The sequence below is a fragment of the Cariama cristata genome, unplaced genomic scaffold (assembly GCF_000690535.1).
Source record: "Cariama cristata isolate BGI_N322 unplaced genomic scaffold, ASM69053v1 scaffold7247, whole genome shotgun sequence".
NCBI lineage: Eukaryota > Metazoa > Chordata > Aves > Cariamiformes > Cariamidae > Cariama > Cariama cristata.
Window position 1 is genome coordinate 1 of NW_009628303.1, and position 10,933 is coordinate 10,933.

The 10,933-nt window shown below is 38.5% G+C and overlaps 1 protein-coding gene across 1 annotated transcript in view; it reads right to left on the reverse strand.

The window, feature by feature from the left end:
• Window positions 1-109: 109 nt before the first annotated feature.
• Window positions 110-10,933, reverse strand: part of NIPBL (Nipped-B homolog (Drosophila)) — a 101,471-nt gene continuing 90,647 nt past the window's right edge. The window contains 9 exon segments of the mRNA XM_009704754.1: window positions 110-819; window positions 1,381-1,566; window positions 2,725-2,899; window positions 3,216-3,511; window positions 5,943-6,089; window positions 6,512-6,712; window positions 8,027-8,134; window positions 8,936-9,126; window positions 9,660-9,833. Coding sequence (XP_009703056.1) covers window positions 454-819; window positions 1,381-1,566; window positions 2,725-2,899; window positions 3,216-3,511; window positions 5,943-6,089; window positions 6,512-6,712; window positions 8,027-8,134; window positions 8,936-9,126; window positions 9,660-9,833 — 1,844 coding nt within the window. The 3' untranslated portion in view covers window positions 110-453.

A 10,933-nucleotide genomic window follows, 5' to 3' on the forward strand; every position in this document is an offset into this window, starting at 1 on the left:
CTTCAACAGAATAAATTATATATCCAGGAGATTCTGCCATTTTACAGCCTGGAAAAACAATGCTTCCCTGGAAACTGGGCTAAGCTAAAGAAAGCCATCCGCTGCTAGGTTAAACTCCAAGAACACTTTATTAAGAACATTAACAGACTAATTTCCAACATTCACTTGTTTATTTTTTTTAAACAGAAAGTTTTTTTTTCCAAGATATAAACAATTTTTTTGTTAAACTATAATACAGTGGGAGTAAAAATGAACTGAGAAGTTTCTGCTGCACAACAGCGAAGGAAGCTCCCACAAAAATGTTTACCAAACATTTCCTTCTTTTTTCCCGCGTCCCAGGTTCCATTCTTACTCTTCATTTAACTGATTTTTTTTTTTTTTTGCCAGAAAGTTGATATTTCAAGTTTTTCTGTAATTTCAATTCCTGTAAATTTGGCTGCATGTACAAATTCATTAGCTGGAAGTTCCATCCTTGGCGGCATACAGCGATCGTAAAGTCTGCACAACTTTATTAGTCAGCTTATTAGCACTCGTTAGAGCAATTTTTTTGTAAATAATGTCTGACTCTTTAATAGTGTCTACCCAAGGCACCAGTTTGCGGCCATCACGGCGCTTAGCCTCAGTCCAGGAGCCACTGTAGGAGCCTGCCATCCACTGAACACTGAAGCCATTGCTGGTTTTCTGTACTACTCTTGCAATTTGTGGTCGGTCTTTGTACTTTGGACAGCAAATAGCGATGACATCCATGACATCAACACTTTCATTCATCTGTGCTGCCAACTCCGTAGAGTCTGAATTTCGTTTTGACCTTCTCAATGACTAAAACATTGGGGGGAAAAAAGACCAAGTGTTACACAAAAGAACTTTAGTGAAATTATTGCTTTTATTGCTTTAATCCCTTGACGCCGGGAGTTGGGATTTCCCGGCACACATTCCATTGCCGGCAATGAGACGCACCGCGACCGCCAGCGCCAAGGGGTTAACATATCCTTGTAAAACCACATACTCTTAATTTGTACCCGTGTCTTTATCTCTTATTGATATATAAAATTATATATACACATGAATCATAAAGCTACATAAAAACTTGGCAACAATAAAAAGGATAACACACAGTACATTCCAAAGGAAAATTAATAACTTTTTATACGGGATAAATCTCATTTTCTAGTTTGGTTTTTTTTTATTGTCTTTTCTGTTAAACTTTCTACAAAAGTTGTATAAACGGTTAAGTAGAGAATCTCTATCTACAAAATGCTTTCTTTCATGTGGATTACATTACTTGGTGTACATTTAATATAATAGACTGACATTTATAAGCACATAAAAATCATTTTACGTAATACGCTGCGAAATACGTTGACTCCTCCTCCGCCTCACCCCTGAAGTGCCTCCTCCTCTATCCTCCCCATCACTTTCATCGTCCTCTGTCTCAGCTGCATTGTTTTTAGGGCTGCCTCCTCCAAGCAGCGAGGTAATTGCTTTGTTCCGAGCATTTGTGCTAGCTGAGACCTCTCCATCTTCTTCCTCTTCATCAGGATCCAAATGTTCCATAAGAAGCTTGAACTATTAAAAAAACCAGATTAGTCCACATTGTAACTTTAAAAATAGATATTTATATCACACTACATTAAATAAAAAACAAATGGCAAGGTAAAGAAACAGTGTAAAACAAATCACAGAATCATAGAATGGTTTGTATGGAAGGGACCATTAAAGGTCATCTAGTCCAACCCCCCCAACAATCAGCAGGGACATCTTCAACTAGATCGGGTTGCTCAGAGCCCCATCCAACCTGACCTTGAATGCTTCCAGAGGTGGGGCACCTGTTCCACCTGTTCCAGTGTTTCACCACCCTCATTGTAAACAGTTTCTTCTTTATATCTAGTCTGAATCTACCCTCTTTTAGTTTAAAAGCATTACCCCTTTTCCTGTCGCAACAGGCCTTGCTAAAAAGACCTTCCCCATCTTTCTTATAAGCCCCCTTTAAGTATTGACAGGCTGCAATAAGGTCTCCCTGGAGCCTTCTCTTCTCCAGGCTGAACAACCCCAACTCTCTCAGCCTGTCCTCACAGGAGAGGTGCTCCAGCCCTTGGATCATCTTCGTGGCCCTCCTCTGGACTTGCTCCAACAGGTCCATGTCCCTCTTGTGCTGAGGACTCCAGAGCTGAAGGCAGTACTGCAGGGGGGGGTCTCACCAGAGCTGTCTACCAAATGGTAGACAGCTTCAAACTTCAACAAGTTTTTTGTTCTACAAACTTCCACCTTGCTCTCTCTTTTTAGTAGATATGTAAAGGCTTTCTTCCTGTGTTTCCAAAATTGCAAGTTTTCTCTAACTGATATTTAAAGATGGAGGGGCAGGGAGAGTAAATACACTAGATCTAGTCTCTGTTCCTATGATGCAAAGAGTCAGGGATAAAGTGAACAAATTATATGGGAAAAGTGTACAAGACGGATACCAGAAATCAGAAAATACTCCATAAAGATGAATATCTTTTAGTTGAAGTTAATTTTTGTTTTGTTTAAACATCTTAGAAGTTTTTGAAAGATAGTCCTGCTAAACATCCTGAAAGGAAGTGGTGAGTTATCAGTATATCGCATATGATTACCAGGAACTTAACACTTTGAAATGTTCATGCAATACATCAGCATCTACTTTCAAGCTTATAATGAGTTACCTAGCTTGAAAGGATTTCAGGTTTTCTGCAAAGCAACTTTACTTACATCTAAGTACTGTTTTACTATACTCCTCTTCACTTCTTCAGTGATCTTGGAACTAGCCATATCACTCCGCAGAAAATCCAGAGTTTGTTTTGGATGGAAATGCACTCCTGTCTTCCTGTTTATCGCTTTATCATAAACTTTTGCAGATTCAGATGGAGAGTATTTCTGAATTTTACTGTTTAAAGAAAACAAAAAGGAAGAGCTTTCAAGGAAAGTCCAAAGTAATTTCAAGGAAAAGCCCTTAAAATCTTCAGTATAAGTAGTTATACTTTAAACATTCCATATACAACAGACATCCTGGTAAGAAAAGAAATAATTGCTTTTTCTAAGTCAAAGTTTCATTTGAACTTATCGCATCTATATTTTTTCTCCTACACAAATCTATTGCTTAAACAAGTAGTTACAATCAACTTTAAAAAAAAAATTCCAAACTTAGTCCTTACAAAGAACTCACTAGATAACAAGATGGCCTATTGTCTACATATCCTTACCTATCAGAGAATCCACAGAGGTTCTTCAAATGCTGTTTCAGCATCAGCAGTAATAATATGCCTTGGGAGACATTTGCAAATTCAATTAAAGGAGCTGAATTTTCTGGTAAACATTTCATCACAGCATTTATATCATTTTCTTCATCGGAATCTGAATCAGAGTCTACTCGTTTCCGTAACCTCCGAGGCTTAGAAGCTTCTTCATCACTTTCGCTCCCACTACCACTGTTACTGTCACTTTCAGTCTCCTCATCTGATGAAGGTTTTCTTTCCTTTTTTTTGTCTTTCACCATAGACTGCAAGACAGAGAAGTTAACGTGCATTCCAAAATTACAGTAAGTAGTATCATGTATGTTTCCACAAAATCTTTCAAAAACCATTATTGGCTTAAACTAGCAAGAATTCCCGCAACAATGTTAATTAAGTTATAACTCAATATTTAAATTAAAATTATGGCAAAAATATGCTAAAAAATTGATCCAAAGTCCACATTTTTTGCAAGGTGGAGACAGAAGGAACTGAAACAACAAGAACTCGACTGGCATGTTCTTACTAAAAGACTGCTCAAGCTCATTAGCAGTGACAGTAAAACACAGTAGAAGGCCAAATGCAATACATCAGGAAGAAAATTCCATTTTTCTTTCACCTAGCTATAAATTTCTGTGTCACATAGATTTCCATACGTTCTTTGGTATAGACTAGTCCAAGCTAGTTTTAACCCTTGTCTCTTAAGATTCTATGATATTAATTACAATGCTGACCACAGAAACACTCAAGTGATCATACAGTCTTCACCAGCTAGTGCTCCAGCCACACTGCACAAGTTGGAGAAGGCAAAGGCAGGGACTGGGAAAATGAAGAACTGCCCACTGTACGAGAAGATCAGGTTCGAGACCATCTAAGGAACCTGAAGGTGCACAAGTCCATGGGACCTGCTAAGATGCATCCGCAGGTCCTTAGGGAACTCATGGATGAAGTGGGTAAGCCACTGTAAATCATATTTGAGAAGTCATCGCAGTCCAGGGAAGTTCCCATTGACTGGAAAAGGGGAAATATAACCCCCATTTTTAAAAAGGGAAAAAAGGAAGACCTGGGGAACTACAGGCCAGTCAGCCTCACCAATGTGCCTGGCAAGACTGTGGAGCAGATCCTTCTGGAAACTATGCAAAGGCACATGGAAAATAAGGAGGCGACTGGTGACAGCCAACATGGCTTCACTAAGGGCAAGTTGTGCCTGACAAATTTGGTGGCCTTTTACGAGGAGGTTACAGCGTTGGTAGATAAGGGAATAGCAACTGACATCATCTATCTGGCCTTGTGCAAAACATTTGACACTGTCTCACATGACATCCTTGTCTCTAAATTGGAGAGACAAAGATTTGATGCATGAACCACATGGTGGATAAGGAATAGGCTGGATGGTAACACTCAAAGAGTTGCGGTCAATGGCTCGATGTTCAAGTGGAGACTGGTGATGAGCAGTTTTTCTCGGGGGTCAATATTGGGACCAGTGCTGTTTAACATCTTTGTTGGTGATGCTGACAGTAGGTTTCAGGGCACCCTCAGCAAGTTTGCCGACAACATCTAGCTGTGTGGTGTGGTCAACGTGCTGGAGGGAAGCGATGACATCCAGAGGGACCTTGACAGGGTTGAGAGGTGGGCCTGTGTGAACCTCATGAGGTTCAACAAGGCCAAGTAATGCACAAGGGTCAGGGCAATCCCAAGCACAAACACAGGCTGGGCGGAGAATGGATTTAGAGCAGCCCTAAGGAAGACTTGGGGGTGCTGGTTGACAAGAAGCTCAACACGACCCAGCAATGTGCACTCGCGGCCCAGAAAGCCAACTGTATCCTGGGCTGCATCCAAAGCAGCGTAACCAGCAGGTCAAGAGAGGGGATTCGCCCCCTCTACTCCAGTCTGGTGAGACCCCCCCTGCAGTACTGCCTTCAGCTCTCCCCCAACACAAGAAAGGCATAAAATTGTTGGAGCGACTCCAGAGGAGGGCCATGAAGATGACCAGATGGCTGGAGCACCTCTCCTGTGAGCATAGGCTGAGAGAGTTGCGGTTGTTCAGCCCGGAGAAGAGAAGGCTCCAGGGAGACCTTAGAGCAGCCTTCCAGTACCTAAAAGAGGCCTGCAAGAAAGCTGGGGACGGACTTTTCATAAGGGCATGTTGTAACAGGACAAATAGCAATGGCTTTAAACTGAAAAAGGGAAGATTTAGATTAGATACAAGGAAGAAAATCTTCACTTTGAGGGTGGGTGGTAAGGCACTGGAACAGGTTGCCCAGAGAAGGTGTGGATGTCCCATCCCTGGAAGTGTTCAGGGACAGTCTGGATGAGGCTTTGCGCAACCTGGCCCAGTGGAAGATATCCCTGCCCATGGCTGGGTGGTTGCAACTAGATGGTCTTTAAGGTCCCTTCCAACCCAAACCATTCTATGATTCTATGATTATTTAGCTGTATCAGGGAACAATACTGATTTGATCTCAAAATTCATCATTCATTTTTAATAATGTAAGCAGCAATGTAAGAGTAGTTTTAAAGTAGTATCTACTAGATGCAGGCCAGAACAGAAAGGGTTGCTTATTTTTAATCACTAGTTACAAACTAATGCTACTGGTCCATATTATAATAATGGTACTGTATTCATTGAAAAATTGACCAAATTATAGAGAAGCTTATGTTGCCATCATAATAAATATAGTAAAATAGAAATGCACATACCTCTTTAAATGACTGTAGTAGGTTGCTACCAGAAACTGATAGTGTAATGTCTATATGATGCATTATAAACAGTGGCTCTTCCTGTGTTTGATAAGGAAAACAGGCCAGATTGTCTGCTATGTACAAGAGCATATTCACCTCTGTTTTCTGGAAGTTAAAAAGAAGTATACATAAATACACATACAAATATCTTAGATTTACACACTTATCCTGTGTTCCTAACAGTCTAGAGCAAAACCATGATCTTAAATTTTATTCTATCTACCCCCTCCAATCCACTTTAAACAACATGTATATATGCAAAATTTAGTCATACTTGAAGATACATTATTTCTTATCAGTCCAGACTGGGTATAAAAAGGTACAGAATGATGCAAAAGTAACAAATGTATTCTATTATGTAGGTATTATTATATAGGTAAATACCTGATATTACAAAGCACAACAAAGTACATTAGGGAAATAAAGTTAGCAATAATTATGTCATAAAAATACATTGTAAAAGGAGAATTTAAGCTTGTAATGCTGTATTTTAATTTCTTTTTAAGTGAAGGAAATGTGATGCTTACTGCAGTATCATCAAAGAGGTTGAGTAAAGAAATTAGAAACGCTCGTCTGTGTTGACGGTTCCCTCGGATCATGGAGTATAAGTGTGAACACAACGCACTGGATGATTCATCGTGTCTAAAACCTCTTACAGGATCTTTTGGGCACGTATTGATTGCCTGTTGTACCTGGTAAGACATCTTCATACCAGCCACTGCTTTCATCTGAAATGGAAATGTATTTGTTTTGATTTAAACCATTGCTTTCAAAGCAGTAAAACTTATTCCTTTTAAGTGGATGCTCATTGGAAATTTAACTTTAAAACATGCACTGAAGCAATATTACCTTTTGAGTTGGCAAATGGATTAAAACAGAACTTGTGGCAGAGATCAGAATGTCTTGTGAATTGCTTTCACTGTAAATGGTGTTAGAAACATACAGCTAATCTGTTTACCCACTACAGCCAGGTATTCTAATTTAAACAATCTTCAAGACTCTTGAAATGTTTTCATACATGAACAGAATATTTTACCAAACGTGTATGCTTGAAGTCACTTGCAGTGAAACCAACAACTGAGTCCATAATAGTACAACAGGACTAAGAAACAGAAAATGAGCGGGTTTTTGCGTATACCCTGTAATTTCCGGTTGATTTTACTTGCTTCATGGGTCCTGCTCTAGTTTCAGAACAAACTGAATCTGTAGTTAAGCTGCATATCCACCTTTACTCATACAACCTCTGCTGCTGTTCAGCAAAGTTGTTGCTTCATCTATACATTGTCTCAAATCCTAGCTGCCTACATAGTAAATTTCATCTGCTAGCCTTCACCTACAGCATTAGGTATCTGTTTGAATGTGATCAACAGTGCAATGCTCCAATTGCAGTGGGATACAAGCAGATAGGAGAAGTCCCACAGTGTAGTACACACAGTGAACCTAGAGTGGGGCCTTCTGAAATAAGGAGAGGGTGCTGCAGCTCAACTTCAGATCTTAAGCAGATCTTAAGCACTATACCACAACTCTACAAGTCCTCACTTAGCCCTCAGATCTTCCATTCAGCAAGATACCTCAGATCTAAACAGATTCCTATGCTCCTTCTGCTTAGACTACAATTTATAAAGCCTTGATGTCTTAATGTTCTAATACACACACTAAGGACTTCTACTTTTACAAGGTGTTCTCTTCCCTGGTCCACTGATACAGGAAAATCATCACTGAACATTATGAAATAGCTGTCCTTACCTCTTATCAAATAAATGCTCTTATGCACTATTCAGTGAGGAAAATATTACTGTGAATTATAAATTAAAGGAAATTTTGGACTGCAAGAGACACTTCAAATTATTGTATCTTTTCTATTTCCAAGAACAGAAATCTCCAAACAGGGGAAAGATTCAAAGAGATCATCTTTGCAACTGCCTATAGTTATTGTTTATTTGTTACTTTATATTCTTTTTCTGCAGCTGAGGCATACTCAGGTGTTAAACCACTAGAGAACATAACAGTATTTTGTAAAATGTTAAATTAGAATTACTTACATGAATGAACCCAGCATACTTTTTGTCTATTTCCACCAACTGTTGGTCAGCTTTATTTCGCATAGAGGGCTCTGGATCTGTGCCCATAGCAATTAAGTACGGCACACACTTGAAAAATAAATGAAAAGATTATTCAGAGTCATTGCACCTCCTCTTTCAGTCTTCTACTACAGTTCTTTTACTTCGCTTCTTCCACTACATTATTGTTCTTGTTATATTCTGACTACTGCAGAAACTAGAATAGGAAGCTCTTTGCAACTTACTACTTTTTGCAAGCAAATAGCACAAAATACATGACAGAGCAGTGTTATAAATGACAGAAGTTGTGTGAGGTTTCAGGCAGTATTTCCCTCTCTCTCAAACTCTAAAGTCAACTTACACTACAAAAAATGCCATTTAAAAAAAACCCCACCACTTAATGACTGAACATGCACAAAGGCTGCAGTATGAAAAATAATTAAAAAAACATTATGTAAGCAAAGAATAATAGAGATGATGACTGAAGTTCTGACAATGACTGTGGAATTCCATAGTGTTTGGAGGACATGGGGACTGAAGCGGAGGCAAGCTGACACATTCTCCAGGATAAAGAATCAAATGAAGAAAACAACTTGGCATACACCTGAAATTTATAACAGAAATATGCTCCAATGTACAATTGTACATGCTTTTTAGGCACTGGCTGGGTTTTTACATCTTGATTCACAAACAGAAAAGAGAGCATTTGGAATCTCACTGGCTAAACAACATAAAACAGATTTCAAAATATGCTGTCTGTAAAGACCCCTTGCTACAATAAGAAATCACTGTAACATAGTTGGAAGACAAAAACTGGAAATTTACGTAGCAAGTGTGAAAACCTCTGAAAATCTTAATAACAAAAACTCCAATCATAAAAGCCTACCATACCTGAACAGGATGGATGAGACCCTGGTTTAACGTCAGTGCGATGACATTTAGAGCGAAGTGGCGTACACTGGACTGGGTATGAAAGAAAGCCTCAAGGACCTGTTTGAGATACAGCTGCATGATGGAACTACTCATCCCTGAGGAAATATCACCCATTTCTTTCAGGTCTTCCTGTTTTGCTACTTTTTTCCCTGTAAAAAGGACAAAAGCAGTAGCACACTCATCGCAGTATAATCATTTACTTTACAATTATTTCTTGCACGCTGATCTTTACGCTTTACAATACATACACATTTCAGCTGTCTTAAAATGGGTTTATGATCTCATGAAACATAGAACAGTCTGACGGTAAATATACATCAAAAAACTAAAGAGACATGACTTTAATTAAAGTCTTGTTGTTTAACTAAGGTTTTTGATCTTAAAAAATTATTATTTTCTATCTGCAAATTAACCGTAGAGATTTTGATAAAAAGTGTTACTACCATCATTACAGCAATTTTGCGTTCTGGATTCCTTCCAGGATTTATACACCTTGAAAGTAAATAATATACCTATTATGTGTATCTATCTATGCACATTATGAATTTTTGAAAACTATTCCAAGATAATTTGCGTACAATATTACTGATCTGATAACAATCAATAAATCACACGTATATAGGAATTGTATGCAAGAAAGTTAGGTTTTGCATGCCTCAGCACAGAACTACTCAACACTTACAGTCTCTGTCTGCCTGCTGCATACGTGTATCCTCCTCCTGCAAGTAGGTCTGGAGGTTTTTCAGCACCTGGATTTTTAAGTTCACTGAACAGTTCTTATCTGAAAGAATGCTGTTGTACAGAGTCTTGACTTCCTGTTCGAACATTAAACTTGGATGTTGTATAAATGCAAATCCTAAGGGTGGGAAAAAGAGGAAACATTCCATATTATTATAATCTAGAAATCATATTTCTGCTTTTTAAGTCCTTCTTCAAAATAAAGGTATGAAATTTATCTCCTCCCAACAGCATAGCTTTTTCTCGTCCAAACAGTACTGCTTTTCTATATGGACACCATCTATAGCTTATAAGGAGTTCTGTTAGCCACAACATTCTAAGCCATGACTCTGTTCGATGGCTAAAGATGGGGTGTCAGCCAGGGTGGCAGAAGAGTTATACAGGTCTGGAAGCATGTCCAGTGTAGTGGTCTGTGTCTGAATGACTAGGAGCTCTTACAAGAACAAGGGAGGAACATTACTAAAAATTACCTGTTGTTTTCCCAATACATTTGGAGAAAAACATTCTGCTAAAACTGTTAAGAGGCAGAGCCCCTATCCCACATGCCTCTCAGAGGCAGAGAAAATGTGAAAAATTAATAAATTTCACAAATATCTAGAAATAAAATCTTAAAAGGTCCTATTAAGGTCTTCTCTTCAAAACTATCTGAAGCATTCCCAAGACTACATCTGTTGGAAGATACAGACATAGAACTGTTTTTAGCTGCAGCCTTACCCTTGTCAAGGAACTGGTTGTTCTTAGTCTGTATTTCATAAAAACTTGTCTAAATTAGTGAGAGTACGTACCATTTTAGATAATGTATGTAGATATAGAAGTGCTGCTCACAAACTCTTACAGAATATCATTAAAAAAAAGTAATAGGAACATAACATCCCAATTTAGATTATGCTTAACTAGTTGATTTTTTTTTTGAGATTGGTCAAACAGATATTAAATGTATTTTTTATGACCACAGGAAACTAAGATTCTGAATGAACACCCAGAAAACATATGAACATAAAAGAAGAACGGAGGCAAAAATGAAAGCAAATAAAATTATGCAAAAACAATGTATAAAAATAGCTGTAACAAAGGGAAGTCTGAGTCAAGTCTTTTAAAATTGGCTCCATACACACAGAAAAGACAGTATAGGTAAAGGCTAAGTCCAGGGCAAGACCTCAGCGTGTTTAAGATCTCATTTCAGTCTCAAAACAAGAAGCAGGTGAGGTGGAAGGGAAA